Genomic DNA, 22,410 nt, shown 5'->3' on the forward strand with positions numbered 1-22,410 from the left:
TTTTTATAAAGTTTGCTGTTTGAAAATAGCTATTGGATCATGCGCATTTTTTCTCTTGCCATGAGTTCTCAGAACAAAGAATGGAGTTAAGACCTTAGCTCTCTTAGTGGGATGATATAAATATATTATTAATTACTCATAATTATTGTAATTTCTGTTGCTGAAAGGGAGGGAGGAATGCATTTCATTAAATTTCTGTACCTTCAGGAATAGGGCAATTTGCATCTTAATATCCAACTTTTAAGTGTGAAAAATGGGTAGGCATTAAAAGCAGAGAATTACTTGAAATGTTTTACATCACATTGTATAGTGAAGCCTATTGCTAGAATAATTTGTTTTGTGATAGTCACTAAGTTAATATCATATAGTATAGGAAGGAGACAGAAGTGGGAAGGGGACGGTCTAACAGATAGAGAATATTAGATTCATGAGTCAAAAAATGTAAAGACAGAGTTTAAATCAGTTGGGATATCATGGAATCCCAAATATAGTGTATATTTGGGGGCAGATATGGAAGAAGAAGCTAGGAAATATACTCCTATCGATAGGAGTGGAAATGTGATCCGTATCTTTTTTCTTTCTTAGCCTGGTGTAGATTATATGGAAAGTAATGAAGAGCAAAAGCCACAAATAGATAGAGGAGCTGTCCACTCTTCTTTTAGAACAATTGTTCTCTTATTAATTATTAATCAGAGCTGGAAGGAACATTACAGATCATCTATTCTCCAAATTTCATCATTTTTCATATAAGGAAAACAGACCTAGAGAGGTGAAGTGATATATAAGAAAGAGCAGGTTTTTCTTTCTCTGTCTTTCCAGATTGTTTAGTGTATAAAGTGGGTTAGTGAATGCTTAAATAAATGTGGATAGTGAATGATTGAATAAATGTTGTATAGAAATTGATGTTCTTTTCTTTTTAAAAAGATTTTTAAAAATTTTAAAAATGAAGTCACATGGTAAAATATACATTTAAGTTAATTAATTTTATCACTTAATAAATCATAACAGTATTTCACTCACTCCAATTCATTATCAGAATCCTTTATTTATTCAGTCTCACTTTTTCCTCAGTTCAGCAAATTGGTTTTTGTTCTATTCTTTTAGTTCTGATTTTGTTTTGCATTATTTCATAAAGATTTTTCTGAATTTCTTTGTTTTATCCATGTGTGATTGTTTTAATTGCATCTTGTATTTTATTAATCTGATAGGGGATAGGATGAGGTATGGATAATTTCCCTTACCAATGAATATTTGCACCTGCTTTGCAACTTTTTCTAAGAGAGTTTATTGGGGGCATTGAGAAGTTTAAACAAAACAAAACTAAACTAAAAATCTTACCCAAGGTCACACAGCAAGTATGTGTCAGACATTTGACTTGAACTCATCTTCTTAATGTGAGACCAGCCCTATTCACTGAACCACATTGCCTCTTTACATTAGCATACCACAGTTTGTTTAGTTGTCCCCTGTTGTTGGGTATTGAGGGTTTTTTCCCCATTTTTTACAGTGACATAATAGTTTGATATACTTTTTTAGGCCCACCTTGAACTTATAGGATCATATGATTTAGAGCTGGATTGGGCCTTAGCTATAATCTAATCCAAATCTTTCCTTTTATGGATGAGCAAACTGAGGCAAGTAGAAGTGAATGATTTTTCTAAGTTCAAGAAGTAGTAAGTAACTAATATAGCTAGAATTTGAATCAAGGTCTTTTGACTCTAAATCTAATGACTAAGAGATCTTGAACAAGTTAATTCACCTCTATGGTCTTTAGTTTCCTCATCTGTAAAATAATAGAGCTATAATAGCTATACTTTAAAGCAACTAGATGGCTTGGGGGATACAGTTCTAGGCCTAGAGACAGAAAGACCTGAGTTAAAATCTGGCCTCAGACACTACAAGTCACTTAACTTCTCAGTGTCTCAGGGAACAGGGAATAGCCTTTATATAGTACCTACTATGTGCTAGGCACTGTGCTAAGTAAAGACTTTATAAATATTACTTCATTTGATCTTTACAACAACTCTGTGAGGTAGGTGCTGTTATTATCCCCATTTTATAGTTGAGTAAACTGGGGCAGACACAGATTAAGTGACTTGACCAGGGTTACATAGCTAGTAAGTATCTGAAGAGGGATTTGAGGTCAGATCTTCCTGACTCTGGGCCTAGCACTCTATCCATTGGGTTACCTAGCTGCCTCCTAAGACTATGTTACAAAGAGTTGCCTAACTATACCCCTGGAGAAAGCTTCCACACTGGAAGTTTTACATATATATATATATATATATATATATATATATATATATATATATATATATATAATGGGTTAGAATCTGTCCAGTGAATTGTAGAATTTAATTTTCATCCATTTTCCTGGGGGAAGGGGAGAGGAGATAACATATACTATAACTTACAACCTTCCAAAAAGTTAAAAAAGAGAGATACTATGTTTCGTATGCTATATTTTGTATAGTATTCCAAAATCATGACCTCATGCATTGCTATATTCTTTAAGAAATAATAGAGAACAGAGAGGTAGTGCTTGCATAGATAAATTCTGTTGAACTGTTCAACTAGAAATTACTCTAAGGGGAATTTTTGGTCTATATTAAATGTATTATTATCTGTGTGTGTATATATTTGAGGTTTTGATTTACATTGGTAATACCATCTTTGGCTTTTTGTTTTCAGAGAGGAAATATTGAACAGAGATAAACCTTTAAACAAATGTGTCTGGCAAAATGATGTGGAGACCTCATCCTTGAGTCTGTTCTCCTGCCCCATTATTATTCACACAGAGTACACAATTTGAAATCTTTGGCAGTCATTGAAATTGTGTCACAATTTCACCCAACATAATGTAAGCTGGATATAAAAGGGAGTAGTGTGAAGTGTCCCAATGGTTTCTTTGTTGTTCTTTCCTTCCAGAGTGGAGAGTCTCAGCTCAGCCTGTCTGCAGTTTCTCACAGTGATAGTGCTTCATCCACACAGTCTTTGTCTCATGGAGGGGTGCCAGAGCTCTTGGTGGGGTTGTCATATAATGCCACAACAGGACGATTATCTGTAGAAATTATCAAAGGCAGCCATTTCCGAAACCTTGCTATTAGCAGACCTCCTGGTAAGTGAAATTCTGCTCTGCCAAGCTAAGGTACTTACAGAGACCAGTTGAAGCCATACTTGTCTTTATCTTATTTCTGTAATTTTTATACTAAGAAAGATCTTAGTGGGGTTTAGATGGGTTTTTTGATGCCTCCCAGTTTGAGTAGGTAGAAACTACTTCAAAATCCAGGGGTTTCCTGATGCCCAACATACTGAATTTTACTTTGATGTTTATGTTTTTGTTTTTAAGAATGAAAAAAATGTACCAATTTCAACATCATAATATGTAAACACAATTGATATCTATTGATAAGGCCAAAGAATTCATTTGTATGATAAGGAACTGCTGACCTGGAAGCAATGTTGAGAGTCTACTTTTTAAAAATTTCCTCATCTCTAGAAAAGATACCATTTAAAAATCAATGTGGGGGCAGCTAGGTGGCACAGTGGATAGAGCACCGGCCCTGGAGTCAGGAGTACCTGAGTTCAAATGCAGCCTAGGCACTTAACACATACTAGCTGTGTTACCCTGGGCAAGTCACTTAATCCCAATTGCCTCACCAAAAAATAAAAAAATTTAAAAATTAAAAAAAAAAAGATTTCCTATCATTAAAAAAAAATAAATGTGATATAGTTGGAAAAAAGCAACCTCCAAAACAAAAATACTAGCCTAGGAGTCAGGACAACCAAGTCCTAATCCCAGATTTTCTCTTTTCTGTCACTTTGGACAAATCTTTTACCAATTCTCTACCTCAGTTTTCTCATTGTCAAGTAAGGAAGTTAGGAGATGCCTTCCAACTCCTATAATTCTATTTAATCCCTGATATATAGTGGTCTGTCCTTTTAATTTTTTGGAGTCTCCTTGGTAGCCTAGTATAGTATTTAGTACTACTTCATTGTGTCAGTTTTATTTTATTAAAGGTATGAGTCTATATTATTTAATGATGATGGTTTCTTATTTATACTTGTATGTTGGGTTCCTAGAAGGTAGTGGTATGATACCATAGGCATTGTGATACTCTCTGGCTTTACACTTCTAAAACTATAGCTCATAAACTCCACTGGTAGGTTTCTTACCAACAGTCAGCAAGTAGACACAACTATCTCAGAGAAAAGGCATTACCTAAGGTAACATGGTAAAAACAGTAGTTATAATCCATTACCTGGGAAAAGCTATTTCACATATACATATAATGAAGTATTTTTGTGTAGAATAGCCACAAACTTAGAGTACAATGGTAGTGAGGGATACATATGGGTAAAACTACTGATTCTTCTGGTACTGCAGGGTCTTGGTGTGTAATCTTCACATTGCTTCCCACTGGGCACAGAATATATATTGGGCAGATCATTCAACTCTTCTCTCGCGGTGTTCCTTTCTGTAGCTCAACTCTCAACTTCCAGGATTCATATTCTCTTTAATCAATTGCCAGCTCACTTCTTTGCTGCCAGTGGTCCTGCTCCTTGAACTTGCTTCCTGCCTTGAGGGAATGACCCCCTATGTCTATAATTGTCTTGAGAATGTATGTGTGTCTGTTTCTTTCTTAATATGATATCTTCTACTGGTTAAGATGCTCCACCTCAAAGCATCACGACTGATGGTTAGGGGGAGGAGGAGAGGGAGAATCTCCTCCTTCCCCACTCAAGAGGTATAAAATCATGAAGATTATAGCTTACTCAGAGAATTTGGTTGAAGATGACCTGAGCCTCCCAATAAGGAGTAGATCATGGAACTCATCATGTTTGAATAGTTTCTGATTGTCTTGGGAGATTTAGAGCAATTCTTTCTCAGCAACAGAATTCCTGCTTGATTGCTGCTTCTTCTTGGACTGCCTCTAAGGCTGACAAACTCAGTTATTTGAAAGGGAATAATCAATCTTCAATGAGGACAATATCCAAGCTCCCCTTCCAAATCAATCAAGAAAAATCCCTCCATTCTTAGTATTGATAATATTTATATAATACTATTATAAATGCTTTACAATTTTTATCTCATTTTATCCTTATTACAACAACCATGGGAGGTAGGTGCTATTATTGTCTCCATTTGAAACTGAGGTGAATAAAAGTTAAGTGACTTGCCCATCTAGAAAATGTCTGGGGCTGTATTTGAACTCAGGTTTTCCTGACTCCATGCCCAGTATTCTACTCACTGTGTCATTGAGCTGCTTCAGGGATTTGGCATATCAACTGCCATTCTATTTCCATCAGAGAATTCCATAGTTCCTAAAAGAATCTAGTGCTCAGACACATCTTTAAACACGATTTATTATTTTGTCCTTTCTATAATTATATCTAGGGGTTCCTGGACAGGGGATTGATCAGAGGTCAACTGTATCATAGTTAACATTTCTATTATTTCACTATATTTTCTGCTATTTCCATTCAATCCATAGCCTTGAGATTGGCCAGTCAAGAACTGGGAAATCATTGCTTAGATAATGGATAATGAAAGGAAATGGGAAGGAAAAGTAAGGCAGTTGACATCCTTAACCATCCTTAGCATCTAAATGTGCTAAATGTGCACATGACCAAAACCTATATTCAGATCCAACCTTATGACTTGCTACCATTCAATACTGCAGGAGATCACATTTCCTATATGTGGTGGGGTTTATTTTACCCTATGTTTATTAAGTCCATTGGTTTTTAGGTGGGAGTTTGAAATTATAGCTCTCAATACATATAACAAGGGAGAACCCCTGAGTTCTGGATAAAATAGTGCTTATGAGACTTCAAGCCAGCATTGATGTCCAAGGCAGGCAAGATAGTTATCTTTTTTTTGGGGGGGGTGAGGCAATTGGGGTTAAGTGACTTGCCCAGGGTCACACAGTTAGTAAGTTGGCAAGTGTCTGAGGCCAGATTTGAACTCAGGTCCTCCTGACTCCAGGGCTGGTGCTCTATCCACTGCACCACCTAGCTGCCCCAAGATAGTTACTTTTAATACATAATCATTGCTTCATTTTTCTCCTTTTTAAATTATACTTAATAGTTTTTATTTACTAGAGATGATTTTGTTTTTGAAATAAGTTTTGGATCACCTGATGACTAGATTTACATAGTTCTCTGCAAAGCTATTACAATCTTTTTCATAGACATTCCCCACCTGATTTTGCCTAGTATATGAACCACAGTTTAAGTGATTTTATACAAGGTCACTCAGGTAGTAAGTGGCAGGAAGGATTTGAATATAGGTGTTCTAACTCTAGAGCTGACTCTCTTTCTACTGCTGCCTTTTGCTGAGGGAAAGGGGAAAGAGGGTGGTTTTATATCTTGCCTAATCTCTAAGGATCATATACATGATATAATGGAGACCCAGATCTTCAAGGTTAGTTATTGTTAAGAAGCACTACTAATGGAACAGGGAAGAAATTATCTATCAGATCTATGGATAGGGGAAGAGTTCTTGACCCAACAAGAGACAGAAAGGTTCTGAGGAGATAAAATTGACAATTTGGATTATACAAAAAATTTTAAAAAGTTTTTGTGATAAACCATTTTTAGTTTTAACAAAAGCAAAGCCAAAACATTGGTTTTTGACAAAACAAATGCTGCTAAAATAAGAAGAAAATTGGAAAAGTGGGGGAAAATCTTTACAGCAAGTTTATCTGATAGAGGTCTTATTTTAAAAATATATATGGAACTGAGTCAAATTTATAAGAACAAGAACCATTCAGCAAATGATGGTCAGAGGATATGTTGTTGTTCAGTCATTTCAGACATGTACAACTCTTTGTGACTCCATTTGTGGTTTTTCTAGAAAGATATTAGTTTGCCATTTCCTTCTCAAACCCATTTTATAGATGAAGAAATTGAGACAAATAGGGTTAAGTGACTTGGCCAGGGTCAAACAAGTAGTAAGTATCTGAGACTGGATTTGAACTCAGATCTTCCTGACTTCAGGACTGGCACTGTATCTTCTGAATCACCTAGCTGCCCTTTAAAAATATCAAAATAGGGGCAGCTAGGTGGCACAGTGGATAGAGCACTGCCCCTGGAGTCAGGAAGACCTGAGTTCTAATCCGGCCTCAGACACTTAACACTTACTAGCTCTGCGAACCCTGGACAAGTTGCTTAACCCCAATTGCCTCACTTAAAAAAAAAATCTAAATAGGCCATTTTCAGAAGAAGAAATTAAAGTTATTAAGAGCTATATGTAAATATCCTCTAAATCAGTAATACCTAGAGAAATGTAAATTAAAATAATTCTGAGGTACTACCTCAGATTGGCTAAGATGATAAAAAAATGAAAATAACAAATACTGGAGGAGGTATGGAAAAATAGGTACACTAATGCACTGTTGGTGGAGTTGTGATCTAGTCTAACCATTCTGGAAAGGAATTTGGAATTATGCCTAAAAGGCTATTAAACAGTGACTCAATAATATCACTACTAGGGCTGTAACCCCAAGGAGCTCAAAGAATGAGGAAAATGACCCATATGAACAAAAAATTTTATAGAAGCTCTATTTTTTTATGGCAAATAATTGGAAACAGAGGGGATGTCTATCAAATCGGAAATGACAACAAATTGTGGTATATGGATGTAATGGAATACTATTTTGTTATAACAAATAATGAAAGGGACGGTTTCAGAAGTACATGAGAAGACTCATATAAAGTCATGCAAAATGAAATGAGCAAGAGAACAGTCTACATAGTAACAGCAATATTGTAAAGATAATAAACTTTGAAAGACTTTGTAGCTCTTACTGACACAATGACCCACTGCGATTTCAAAGAACTTATGATGAAACATGCTATGCATCTCCAGTTAAAGAACTAATGCTTAATGTCATCAGTATACATTTCTTCATCTATACATATTTATATTAAATTTATTATCATTGGTCTTTCATTGGTAGGGGAAGGGGTAGGGAGAGGGAAAGAAATGAAAATAAAATAAACAATAAAAAGTCCCTGTGCTTTAAAATACATAAATAAATTTAAATTAAAAAAAGAAAATAGTTTTGTTAATTGTTTAAAGGCTTAAACATCCATTCTTCATTCTCTTTCAGCTTACTAAAACTTCTTCTAGCAAGAAAAATAGGGGCAGTTAGGTGGCACAGTGGATAAAGCACTGGCCCTGGATTTAGGAGGATCTGAGTTCAAATGTGGCCTCAGATACTTGATACTAGCTGTGTGACCCTGGACAAGTCACTTAACCCTCACTGCCCTGCAAAAAAATAAAAGAAAAGAAAAATAAAATAGAAATAAAAAGAAGTACCACTGAGGAAATACTTTACAGGACTAGGCCCCTGATGCAGATTTAAATATTTTGATACACCCCTATGATAGGAAAAAAAAGTCTGACTTAAAAAATGAGTCAACTTGGCCATTTCCTCAGCCAGGCTTCATGGCAGTACAGTTAGTTCCCTGGCGAGTTAGCAGCTGTATAGTTCTAATCTAGCCTTTCAATTGTGATATTTCCCTGGTAATTTAGTTTGTCCCCTTGAGTTTGAGTTCCTCCCTTGTTAAATGAACATAGTACCTCAGGGCTAAGAATGCTGGCACTCTTGTTAATCGTAGATGGTTAATCTTCAACCAAGTTATCTCATGCCTGATCCAAGCCCGCTGCTACTCTGTGCGATTATATTGTTCACATAAATATAACTTGTCAAAAGCTATCATTAAGATGTCCCCTCCAGTTAAAAACAACAACTTACCCAGCTTCTCAGCATGTGCATGATTAACCATACATGATAATTATATCCCAAATGATAATACTTAGAGCAGCAGCATATTAACCTCGTTAGACACACACAATGGCAGCAACTTTAGAAAAGGCAAAGAGAAAAGCAAATTAGGTTGCTTAGTGTAAGGAGTGAACATCAGGAGCTAAGGCAGAAGGGATTCTAGAATCACATGATCTTTTTTAGATTTGGAAGAGGCCTTAGAGAGCATACAGTTTAACCCTTTCATTTTGTAAATGGGAACTGGGGCCCAGAGAAGTGAAAAGAATTGCTTATGCCAGCAACCAATAAGTACCAGTCTTTTTTTTTTTCTTCCCATATTGCTTCTCAAATGAGATAGGGAGGGAGAAAAATCTTTGTAATTCCCCTTCCCCCATTACTCCATTATCTGTTGGCTGAAATATTTGGACTATAAAGCAAAACTTTAATTTTAGGAGCATGATTAACTCAATTAGCCAAATTATCTACCATGTCCCTTCCACTGCTTTTGTTTGAAGGAAAAAGAGAAATGACAAGAAAATGAGCTCACATTTGGATTTAAAAGCAACAGTAACATGCTTTTGGTAAGGGTATCCTAGAGCCAGCTTGAACTGGCTCATAAAACCTGATTGTTAAATTTACAGTGTGAGCATTTTAACCTCAGATATCAGCAAATACTACACATCAGAGCTTTATTGTTTTGTCAGTTGTCTAAACTTAAGAAAATGATGGAGAACATGTTAATCATTTGAATTAAACTTAGAAGTGTGTCATGTCTACATTTTTCCCCTCAGGGAGCTGGTTGTTAAACATTTACCACCACATGCTTGAGAAGCAATAAAAATTCACATTTAAGATTTACAAAGTAGGGGCAGCTAGGTGGCAGAGTGGATAAAGCACTGGTCCTAGATTTGGGGGGACCTGAGTTTAAATCTGACCTCAGACCCTTGACACTTACTAGCTGTGTGACCCTGGACAAGTCACTTAACCCTCATTGCCCCACAACCCCCCCCAAAAAACAAAAACAAAACCCAAGATTTATGAAGCATATATTTAGCCCAATTTCCTTCCCATGCCTACCATCTGCAATAACTACTAAGTGCATTTCAAGATTCAGGATCATTCAGGTTTCAAGAATATACTTTTTAAAAAATAAATAAAGTATTTTATTTTTTTCCCATTACATGTAAAGATAGTTCTCAACTTTTGTTTATACAAGCTTTCCAATTTCAGATTTTTCTCCCTCCCTCCCCTCCCTCCCCCCCTCCCCTAGACAGCAGGTAATCTGATATAGGAGATATATATATATATATATATATACATACATAATAACATTAATCATATTTCTGCATTACTCATATTATAAGAGAAAACTCAGAGCAAAGACGAAAAACCTCGAAATAGAAAAACAACAGCACCAAAACCAAAAGAAATAGTATGGTTCATTCAGCATCTATACTCCACAGTTCTTTTTTTCCCTGGATTTGGAGATCCTCTTCCATCACAAGTTCCCTGGAACTCTTTTGTGCCATTGCATTGATGAGAAGAATATAGTCCATCACAGTAGATCAACACACAATGTTGATGATACTGTGTACAATGTTCTTCTGGTTCTGCTCATCTCACTCATCATCAGCCCATGCAAGACCCTCCAGGTTTCTCTGAACTCTTCCTGCTCATCGTTTCTTACAGCACAATAGTATTTCCATTGCATTCATATACCACAATTTGTCCAGCCATTCCCCAATTGATGGGCATCCCCTCAACTTCCAATTCCTTGCCACCATGTAAAGAGCAGCTATAAATATTTTGATTACATTAAATTAAAAATTTTTTTGTACAAACAGAAGCAATGCATCCAAAATTAGAAGGGAGGCAGAAAGCTGGGAAACAATTTTTATGGCCAGTACTTCTGATAAAGGCCTCATTTCTAAAATATGTAGGCAACTAAATCAAATTTATAAGAATCCAAGTCATTCCCCAATTGAGAAATGGTCAAAGGTTATGAACAGGCAGTTTTCTGATAAAGAAAGCAAAGCTATCTATTCCCATATAAAAAAAATGCTGTAAATCTCTAATGATTAAAGAGATGCAAATTAAAACAACTCTAAGGTACCACCTGACACCTATCAGATTGGCTAAAATTACAAAAAAGGAAAATAATAAATGTTGGAGAAGCTATGGAAAAATTGGAACACTAATGCATTGTTGGTGGAGCTGTGAACTGATCTAACCATTCTGGAGAGCAATTTGGAATTATGTCCAAAGGGCTATAAAGCTATGCTTACCCTTTGACCCAGCAATACCACTTTTGGGTCTTTTTCCCAAAGAGATCATGGAAAGGGGAGGAAGGACCCACATGTAGAAGAATATACTTTTAAATGCACTTAATAAAGCTGGAAGAACCAAGATGGTAGCATGAAAACCAGAAGAGAAGCCTAGATCTCTTAAATATACTCAAACAAAGATCTAAAAAAGTCACTGGATCAAATAATGATTCAAGACATGTAAAAGAAAACAACAACTGTAAGCTTCATCCAATGTAGGACTTCACAAAATAGACAGTCAGAAGCCTTCAGGAACTGGGGAATGGATCCTACCAGCAAAGGCAGCATAAGGTTAGGTAAATACACAAGAAGCCTAACACAACTCTGACCAGAGATGCTGTAGAGCACGTGAAGCCTGCAGTGATCTATTGGGGGTGGTGGTGGTGGCAGAAAACCTGGAGTAATCAGTCAAGGAAGCTCTAGTGGGATTCAAAAATCCAAAAAAATCTGACCATTGTGATCACAGAGGTCATAGTAAGAGCCAAGAGTATTCTCTCTGGGATTATCTGACAGGCTGGAAGTCTGAAGCACTCTGACCTGAGAACAGAATTCTCTGACCCTGGGTAATCCTGGGGGGATATGAAACCTACTAATGAAACCTACACACCAAGAGATGTGAAAAGCCAGTACCAGGAGCCCAGAACATCAAGGTCAGGATCAAACCCATCAAAGAGCATAGAAGAAAGAAGAGCCTCTCATGTCACATAGCACTCCCAATCAGGAAATCCATTAGGCTGGAGATGAGTTGATGGAAGACATTGAATACTATGAGAAAATATTGTGGGTCAAGAGATGCCAAAAAAGGGAAACCCAGAAACGAAGAGTGACTACACTACCCACAAAAATTACAAGAGTACCTGGAAGAAATGAAACAAGATGAACTTAGGAAAAAAATTAGAAGTGAAATAGAAGCCTGGGAAGAAGCCCATGAATAAATACAAAATCATGAAGCATTCAAGGAGATCACTTCCCCATCCCAACTTTCCAAGATTTAACTTAGGCTTATTATCATGGAAATGTTTTATCATTTTGGTGAATATCTCTTTCTCATAGAGTTTTCTTTGTTTGTTTGGGTTTTTTTTTTTTTTGCAGGACAACGAGGGTTAAGTGACTTGCCCAGGGTCACACATCTAGTAAGTGTCAAGTATCTGAGGCCAGGTTTGAACTCAGGCACTCCTGAATCCAGGGTGGGTGCTTTATCCACTGTGCCACCTAGCTTCCCCTCTCATACAGTTTCATGCAGTCTCCTCATGACTTTTTAGTACCATCTTATTATTTAGAGTCCCCAGCGACACCCATCACTAAAGGTAAAGATATTTTGAAGCTCCCTGAGGAGGACAATGTCCTCTCATCAGACCTACACTGTTTGAATACATCTCTGGGTTTGCTCTCCAAGTAGGATGCCATGAAGTAGCCATTTGAGCACTGTCTTTCTCTGAGGAGCAGAATCCATCAGGGACTCTGTCTCTAAAAGATACATTGCGCTAATTCTTGATTTCAGGAATTCTTGAATAAAGGTAAGTCCATAGACTGCTATTATGCTACAATTTCTTTTTCCTTAACTAGAAGGACAGGTTTTTAGATCATGCTGCTCAGGCAATTCAGAATCCCTCTTCCTCTATAGGATTTTGGAATTCTGGAAAAATGTCCTTGAATTTCCTTCTCAGGCTACATGCAAACACATCTTCTACAGCCATATACTTTTGGTATAATTCTCCACTGTTGCCTGATTTTGTGTGTGTGTGTGTGTGTGTGTGTGTGTGTGTGTGTGTGTGTGTGTATAGAAGGTTGAGTCCTCAAAGGCTGAGTGTGAAAGATGATCATCAGTTAACTGTTATAGAAACCCCAAGAAAGAGTGATTGATTCCTTAGTCAACCAAATGATAGGAATTTCTCACATCTTATTAGTTGGTTAGGGAGATTTTTCAATTTGATCAGAAACTAATAAGAGTTCATGTCCTGTAATTTCCTCAGGTTGATTGGGAAATACCTCAATTTGACAATGGTTTTCCCCTTACATTTGTATAAAGGTTATTTCTTTTTAGGAATACCTTTAGAGTTGTGACCCTGGGCAAGTCACTTAACCCCAATTGCCTCACTAAAAAAATTAAAAATTAAAACTTGACCCTTTAAAAAAAAAAGGAATACCTTTAGAATTTTTCCTGTCTGTAGTGTGATAAAAGTGAATTTGATAAACATGCATTAAGGGCATACTATGTGTAAGGCACTGTGATTTGAGGACATGAATTGAAGAATCAAACGCAATGTAAAATATGATAAAAACCAGTAACCTACACATGAGAAGTAACAGTCTTGAGAAACAAAGCATTCATTAAAAATATTTACTCAATATCCATTGCTGGAGATAGAAAGTACATGGAACTTATGTGGTCTAGTAGGGGGATAAGTTACAAATACAGAAAGCTATCATGCAACAAAATATCAGGATAAGTTCATTAGGAAGTTGCTAAAGTGTGCTTTACCTGAGTCTGAGAACAAAGCACCAAGACCCAGGTTGTTTCTAAAATGCAGCAAGCCTCATACTACTAGCTCCCCGCCCCCAAGGGCAATGAGGGTTAAGTGACTTGCCCAGGGTCAGTCACACAGCTAGCTAAATGTCAAGTGTCTGAGGCTGGTTTTGAACTCAGGTCCTCCTGAATCCAAGGCCAGTGCTTTATCCACTGTGCCACCTAATACTAGCTTTTAAAAGTAGTCTTTTAAACTGATGAACTTTGCTGCTGTTTGGATAAGAACTAGAATGAGGCTCAAACAAATTATTGTTGCCTAGGTTGTATTATAGTTTATTTATTTTGTTAGAATTTTTCAATTATATTTTAAACCAGTTCCAGGAAGCACTGGTAGTTTTGTAGGATTTAGCTGCTGACTGTAATTTGACAACTCTACCTTAGGGTCACTTTTATTGATATCAATTAATAACAATAACTATAATTAATAATAATAATGGTAGTGGGGATTCTTTTTCAAGTATAGGTTGAACTGGAGGGTCTTGCATGGGCTGATGATGAGTGAGATGAGCAGAACCAGAAGAACATTGTACACAGTATCATCAACATTGTGTGTTGATCTACTGTGATGGACTATATTCTTCTCACCAATGCAATGGTACAGAAGAGTTCCAGGGGACTCATGATGGAAGAGGATCTCCAAATCCAGGGGGAAAAAAAGAACTGTGGAGTATAGATGCTGAATGAACCATACTATTTCTTTTGTTTTTGGTGCTGTTGTTTTTCTATTTTGAGGTTTTTCCTCATTGCTCTGATTTTTCTCTTATAACATGACTAATGCAGAAATATGTTTAATGTTATTATGTATATATATATATATGTGTGTGTGTGTGTGTGTGTGTGTGTGTGTGTGTGTATAACTATATATATATATATATGTGTGTATATAACCTATATCAGATTACCTGCCGTCTAGGGGAGGGGAGAGGGAGGTGAAGGAGGGAGAAAAATCTGAAATTGGAAAGCTTGTATAAACAAAAGTTGAGAACTATCTTTACATGTAATGGGAAAAAAATACTTTATTAATAAAAAACAGAACAAAAAATAGTATAGGTTGAACTATGGTCCTTTCCTATTCTGAAATTCTATGCTTTTATAAAGAACTTTGTGGTTTTCTAAGTCAATACTGACCCACTTTAAAACTACTACCAATGTAAACTACACAATGTAAGATAAAGTATTTTATAAATTTAATATGGTATATTTTAATTTTTTGAAAATTGATAATATACAGTAACATGAAGTTAACTAGAATTTTTAATTATACCCTTCATTTTTCTAATGATTTTTATTAATATTAGGATGCTATTCTTTATATTATATACAGAATATATTATCTCTTCTTATAGATGCAGAATCTCTATACTATTATATATAATAATATTAGGACAATAATAACAATAACAATCATGATGATTTATTATAATTAGTATGTATATAACACTTTTAGATTTACAAGTACTTTACATAAGTTATATCATTTGAACCTCACAATAACCCTGTAAGGTAGTCACTGCTATTGTTTCCCACTTTTCAGGTGAGGAAACTGGGGCTAAGAGAGGTTAAGTATCTTGCTCAGGCTCCCACAGGTGTTCCTTGAGGACAGGGACATCTTTTTGGAGGAGTGAGAGTTGCTGTGCATCCTTGGCACCTTTGTAATTGGAACTCATCAAAAGAAAGACCCTAGCATGTTGAGTGATTCCTCTATGGCTGGTTTATAGGAGAATGTAGACAAGTTGCAATAGATGGTCAATCATGGATAAGTTTCTATCTGCATGATTGGAGGAAGTATTTCTCAGACCTGTGACTACAGTTATCCTACCAACATCATGGGGGTTAGGACCATCATGGCCCTGCGATCTGGAAAAATCCATATAAGATTTTTTGTCCTTTCTTCATTCCAGAGAAATCTGAATTATTATGCTATTAAAAGACAAAATATGTTGCTATACAATACTATACATATATTTTTTGTATTTCTGAGTCCAAACTTTTTCTGTGTTGTGTGGCCTTCAAGAATTGTCCTGTATGTTGTGGATGAGATCACAAATCCATTGGAATATTAGAATAGTGCCTTGTACATAGTAGGTGCTTAATACATATTTATTGACTTGAATTGAATGGGAGTTTACTAAAACTCAGCAGTCAAATTTATTGCACTAAAATCAATTACCAGCTGTCCAAAGCTGGGCCCATAAGCTGTCCGAATGTTCTACAGGCAGGCTCATCTTATGGTATTTTAGCAGGAGATGTGCTGTTGCTTACAAAATGTTCATTTTATCATCAGGCCTACTGGAAAGACTTGGTTCATCTTTTCCCTCCTGTACTCAGGTGTCTGGACTGTTTAGTAAGTTATTATTTTTCCTTCTGCTCTTTGTGACACATTGCAATTCACCTGGAGCAAATTCAGCTATTGTATTAAGCTGCCTTTTCTCATAATCAGAAAACAATCCCATGACAGGATAAACCCTGAAATTTCTCTCTTTGTCTAATGGGCAGAACTTTGCTTGCAAGGTCACCCTCCATCCTTAAGGCTATGCTGGCAGCAAAATTGTACAAGTAGTTTGGGCCCTGGATCGAACTTTTCTTGTAAGAATTATGTGACTGGGCAGCTGTGGAACCTCACAGTTTGCCTCCCAATTGTCAGTTTCTTGACAGCTTTTTTTTTTTTTGGTGGAACAGTGTGAAGAGTGGAGAGCCCTGCTTTTGAGACAGAGAAGTGTTTTCACACCTGATGTGTAATTTCACACCTTGTGTTTCTCAGCAGATAACTGCATAAAATAACACATCAAATGGGAGTAGGAAAAAAAAGATCAACACAGAGAGAAATCTGCAGGTTGTAATTTCCTTTCTTAGAGGCACTTTGAGGGAACAGAAAATTGCAGAAATCTGGGTTTACACTTTTAAAAGTTAGAATTGTAGGAGAGTGAGCAATAAACACAAATCAACTTGCAGCCTACATTGAATGGGATTTATAGAATGATTGAATTAGGAAAAAAAACACCCTGACACACTGATTCTTGAAAGAACAGCTCACACATTAGGCTAGTGAGAAACACTGCAAAATACTCCAGTAGTTAATAGAAATTTGAGACATCACGTTTGAGCAAGGTGAACCTAAGTGTGATAGATTGTCCAAAAGGACATATTCTTTATAATGTCCTATTCTGTGTCCATCAATTCAGGAATGACTGAAGAAGCTGTGGTATATGATTGTAGTGGAATGGTATTGTGCTATAGGAAATGACAAACAGGATGATCCCAGAAAAACCTAGAAAGACTCATAAACTGATGTATAGTGAAGTGAGCAGAACTGGGAGGACATTGTGCATAGTGACAGCAGTATTGTTCAATGAGAAATTGTGAATGACTTAACTACTCTCAGCAATACAATGACCCAAGACAATCCCAAGGGACTGATGATGAAGCATACTATCCATCCCCATAGAAAAAACTGATAAAAAGAGCACTTGTGGATTGTACATATATAACCTGGTTGCTGTCTTGTGGAGGGGGCAGGAAAGGGAGGGAGAAAAATTTGGAACTCTAAATCTTATGAAAATGAATGTGGAAAACTACCCTTACATGTAACTGGAAAATAAAACAAATGTCTGTTGCAAATAAAACAATAAAATAAAATTTAATGTTCTATTCTGGAAAATGTGCAAAAGTAGTATACTATTTTGGTATCGTTTGGATCTTTTTCCTTTCTGTATGGGGCCAACTATATAAAGAGTGCTTGTCACTGTTATATATTATTATATTATTATGATATAATATCATATATTAATATATATTATATATTATGCTATAGAGCAAAACAAATCAAGCAGGTATTTTCAGCTCCATTTTATAGATTTGAAAATGGAGACAAAAGAGGTGAAGGGATTTGACCAAAGTCATACTGCTAATCACCACTGTGGAAAATGCCTCAGATGGAATGCTTTGTCATAACTATAATGCTCCATAATGATAGAATACAGTCTAGGAAGTTGGCGAAGACTGCATCCCAGGGGATACCAGAAACAAATGTTTAGAGATAAAGAGGTGTCATGATGATTACCTCTATCCAGGCCCTCAAGTAAGACAGGCCTCCATACACTATGGTTTGATGACAGAGGAACAGCTCCAGTACCCAGCACTCACTATACTAGATACGCCTGCACTAGATGATGACGATGATAATGATTTCAAATAAACAATGTCCCAAATTCCCTCCTTGTCCTCTAGAAAACAGTGTGTTTTCCTAGGTGTAGATCTCTATGAACTCAGTCCTGTTTCAAGATAAAATTCGTATGAATATGAAGTGGCTTGCACATCATTCAAATATTTAGAAAGCATGATAGGGGACACAAAGAGGCTTTAAAATCTGACTCAGTCATTAGCAATTAACGAGCTTTTTTCTAATATATTTTAGGAGGGAAGCAAGCAAGCAAACATTTTCTAAGTGCCTACCTATTATGTGCCAGGTACTGTGCTAAGCACTTTTCCAATATTATCTTATTTGATCCTCATAACAATACTGGGAGGTAGGTACTATAATTATTCCCATTTTACAGTTGAGAAAACTGAGATAAGGAGAAGATTAAGTGACTTTCCCAGGGCCACACAGCTAATAAATATCTGAGTCTGGATTTAAACGCATGTCTTCCTGACTCCAGGTCCAGTGCATAAGCACTATGATACCTAGCTATCTATTTTAGAGATAAAAAGAAAGCTGTCTACAAAGCAAAATGTACATAAATTTTGACCCTAGTGTTAATGTATACAAGAATTTTAAGGATATATTAATTCTTTCCCATGCTCTCCCTTAAATGGTATTCTTGTAGAAGGCATATATCTCAGTGCAATATACTGAGTAGTCAAGACCAAGGAAATTTCCCCATATAATCCAGGCATTTTAACTTGAGAATCCATTTATACCCATCATGTATGAAGCTATTTCTCAATGTAAAGGAAGGAGGGACCTACTGAAAACTTGAATAAATTGACAGGTAATTGATGAGGCAACAAATGAGTGACAGGCATTAATATTTCTTTCTTCTCTTTACCCCCTCCTTTTTTTCTGTCACAGATACTTATGGAAAGCTCTTTCTTCTCAACTCTGTGGGTCAAGAGATGTCACGTTGTAAGACATCCATTAGAAGAGGACAGCCAAATCCCATTTACAAGGAAACATTTGTTTTCCAGGTAGCCCTCTTTCAGCTTTCCGATGTCACTTTGATGATCTCAATTTATAACAGACGTACTATGAAGCGCAAAGAAATGATCGGATGGATTTCACTAGGTCAGAACAGCAGTGGAGAAGAGGAACAAGAACATTGGAAAGAAATGAAGGAAACCAAGGGGCAGCAGATCTGTAGGTGGCATACCTTATTAGAATCCTGATCATTTGAACCAAAGTTCATCTGTCTTATCTTCCAGATCACTGCTGGTGCCAGATACCAATTCAATACATAATTTAGCAGGCTTTTCTAAGACAACTTGTCTGTCTTTGATTTGTAAATGGAGGCATTGAACTTTTACCTTTCAAGCTTTTTATGCTGAGTTTCTCACCTGAGCAATTAATTACTAAAAGTGAGAAATACAAGAAGATGGAAAAATCTCTTTAAACACTGATGCTATCACTGCCCTTTTGAATTATTTTCATCTGATGCACTTCAAGATTAAATCTGAATCAATTACATATAATTCTGTATATTTTGTCTATGTTGATGCTGCAACCTAAGCTCTCTTTTATGATCCTATTTCCAAACTCTAGAGCAGCTTACACTCAGTAGGGGCTCAATAAATACTTTTACTTTTGATTGAATTGCTTCTTGAAAATGTCTATTTGCCAAGGTTTTTGAATGAATTATATTTTCAGGTAGCATGGGCAGGCTCTAAAATATTTCTGCAAACATTTTTGAAGTGCCTATGATTATCATCATCCAGCTGAATTTGCATCGATAACTTTTACTGAGCATAAATACCTAGATTTTGTGATAGGCATGTAACCTGGACTGCAGACTGTTTCATCAGATTATCAGCATGAATGTTGGTTAAAGGCTATTTTAAATATTTTCTTAGCGCATGTTTATGTTCTGTCATGTCTAAGGTTTTGATTCCTATGGCTTTAAATTGACAAAAGGAAAAAAAAGCTATGTGCATGTACCTAAATTGTAATTATAACAACTGTTTCATTTGTCTCCAGAGTGATATCTGGTGAAGTCTTGAGCTACTAAAAATGAAAAGAAAATACTTTTTTTAGTTTCATATAGAACCACATATTGAAAGAAATATGATATCTAGTACAGGTATTTCATCAATGACAAAAGATGAAACTGAGACAAGAGAGGTCTCCAAGGTCACATAGATAATAAATAGCAAGAGCTAAGGGGAGGACCCAGGCATTCTGATTCCAAATCTACCATTCTTTTGCATCACAGTTTCCTTAGTTGTAAGAGGAAGTTAAAAAAAAAGAAAGGAGAGCACATTAAATTATTATTGTGTGTCATGGATCTTCCGATGATGCCCAGGTCAGGTATGAGGTAACTCTACTATGAATTTTTGCAACCAATCTCTGCCATATAGAACACTATATAGCTATTAGTGAAGTTGTCTGACATTTGAAAATTAGTGCCGAAACAGGCACTGGGCAGCCAGGTGGCACAGTGGATAGAGTGCTGGGCATGGAGTCAGTAAGACTCTTCTTCCTGAGCTCAAATCTGACTTTAGATACTTACTAGCTGTGGGAATTTGAGCAAGTCACTTAACTCTGTTTGCCTTAGTTTGCTTAACTGAAAAATGAGCTGGAGAAGGAAATGGCAAACCACTCCAGTATCTCTGCCAAGAAAACCCCAAATGGAGTCATGAGAAGTCAGACATGACTGAACTTACTTTTAGGCAAAAGGGAAAAAAAATCTTCATTTTCTCTGAAGTGATTTTATTTGATCTCCAATCTCTATTTTATTTGACTGATATTGTTACCCAGTTATTGAGAACATGTAAAGCAATAAGGCTGCTCTGTGTTTTTAGATTAGATTTCCTTAGAAGACCTTGAAGTGCTTTGCCAATAATATATCCATTAAGTGTTGAGTGGCCTTATTATTTTGTTTGTGGTGCTAGGACTTGATAACTGACTGAAAGTAGAATTGAATGTAGTTGGTTAAGTGGTAACACAAAAAAATATTTTTTTTAATAACTCATCAGTTTTCCTGTGATGCTCTCTGAAGGGGAAAATGGCAGTCATGATGTGTTTCTCTTACTACCTTAACATAAATGTGGCATTCACTTAAAAATTTATATGTGTAAAAAATATCTTCATTTATTGGACATGTAGTGCCTGCTTTTGCCTATTTTGTATTTCATTACTCAAAATTATTCAATGCTATTTGATAAATACCTCTTACTCACTTATTTAATCATTTCTGGGAACGAAGCTGAACATACTTAAGTAGATGAACACAACAGTTCATGCATAATTATCCTACCTTTTAATTGTTTCTCTTTAGCCATGATTTCCAGGAATACATTGTAAAAAAAAAAAGAAATTGAATATTAATTGTCCTGCATATATTGTTGGGTATTTAGATGTCTGTATAGCTAACAATATTCAACATAAATATAAAATAAATATAAAATATGAATTCTAATATGGGATAAAGTTATGAAAAATTATTCTTTTTGTTGATTTGAAATTTTAAGTATTATGTTTGTATCCACCCAGTTTTTTTTCCTTGTCAAATCTTGGGCCTGAAAGTATTTTCAAGACTTTTTTATTAGTGCTTTTGAATCTAAATTAGCTTCTCAGAGAGTGAAAGATAGATTGGATTTCAAATTGTATGAAGGTGTCTTTAGCCTAGTTCATCTAGCTAATTATTGATATTTCATTGGAATATTTGAAATTTAAGAAGCAGAAGGTTTTGGTTACCCAAAGTAATTCTTATAGTGATCATTTTTTAAAGTCTCATTTTATAATAAGGTTGTTGAGGGTTAGTGAAGCCTTTTGCTTTTGTTTTAAAATTAACATACCTTAATTCAGAACAGAAGCTATTCTGAATTAAGAAATTCTTTCCTTAACATTAGTGTTGTTGTTTTTTTTTTAATGTCATACTGTTAATTTTAGGATTCCTTTCTCCCTATTGACTTTTTTGTTTTGGTGGGGCAATGAGGGTTAAGTGATTTGACCAGGGTTCACACAGCTAGGAAGTGTCAAGTGTCTGAGGCTAGATTTGAAATCAAGTCCTCCTGAATCCAGGACTGGTCCTTTATCCACTGTGCCACCTAGATGCCCCTCTCCCTATTGACTTTTGATAAAGTGCATCATCCTTCCAAGTATCTGCTTTCATACATTCTGTCCTTTATTGCCTGATACATAGCTGTCCCAAACTCTATTATTATTTATTGTAGAAACTAGACAAACTGAGGAGGCCTCTTCTCCTTGAATATGAAATGTGCCAGAATTGTAGTTCAGGACTTGTAGAGCTCAGACCAGGATGACAGTAATCAGACTGCCCTGGATTAGACTACTTTTGGAGTATTGAAAACTTGTATTCCCAGTCTGTCCTTGAGAAGCTAGAATAACACAACACTCATACACCAAGAAAGCAGTAACAGGACCTGCCCAAATCTTCCCTCCAGAGGGAAGAGATCAGTCATAACATCAAATATGAAGTCTAGAAGTAAGGTGGAAGAATGGACGAACTAAAAAAGAACCACACCTTAATGATCTATTATGGTGACAGAGAAGCTCAAGATGAGACACAAGCACAGAAGAGGGTGACTCCAAAAGATCTTTACAAGCAAA

General features: G+C 36.0%; 1 protein-coding gene across 2 annotated transcripts in view; it reads left to right on the forward strand.

The window, feature by feature from the left end:
- The window catches only part of SYT16 (synaptotagmin 16), a 312,116-nt gene extending 291,788 nt beyond the window's left edge, over positions 1 to 20,328 (forward strand). For both annotated transcript variants that reach the window (XM_043985518.1, XM_043985517.1), the window contains exons 6-7: positions 2,929 to 3,118; positions 18,697 to 20,328. In XM_043985518.1, coding sequence (XP_043841453.1) covers positions 2,929 to 3,118; positions 18,697 to 19,010 — 504 coding nt within the window. In that variant the 3' untranslated portion in view covers positions 19,011 to 20,328. The remainder of the gene's footprint in view (positions 1 to 2,928; positions 3,119 to 18,696) is intronic.
- The last annotated feature ends 2,082 nt before the right edge of the window (positions 20,329 to 22,410 follow it).

The sequence above is a fragment of the Dromiciops gliroides genome, chromosome 2 (assembly GCF_019393635.1).
Source record: "Dromiciops gliroides isolate mDroGli1 chromosome 2, mDroGli1.pri, whole genome shotgun sequence".
In the NCBI taxonomy this organism is placed as follows: domain Eukaryota; kingdom Metazoa; phylum Chordata; class Mammalia; order Microbiotheria; family Microbiotheriidae; genus Dromiciops; species Dromiciops gliroides.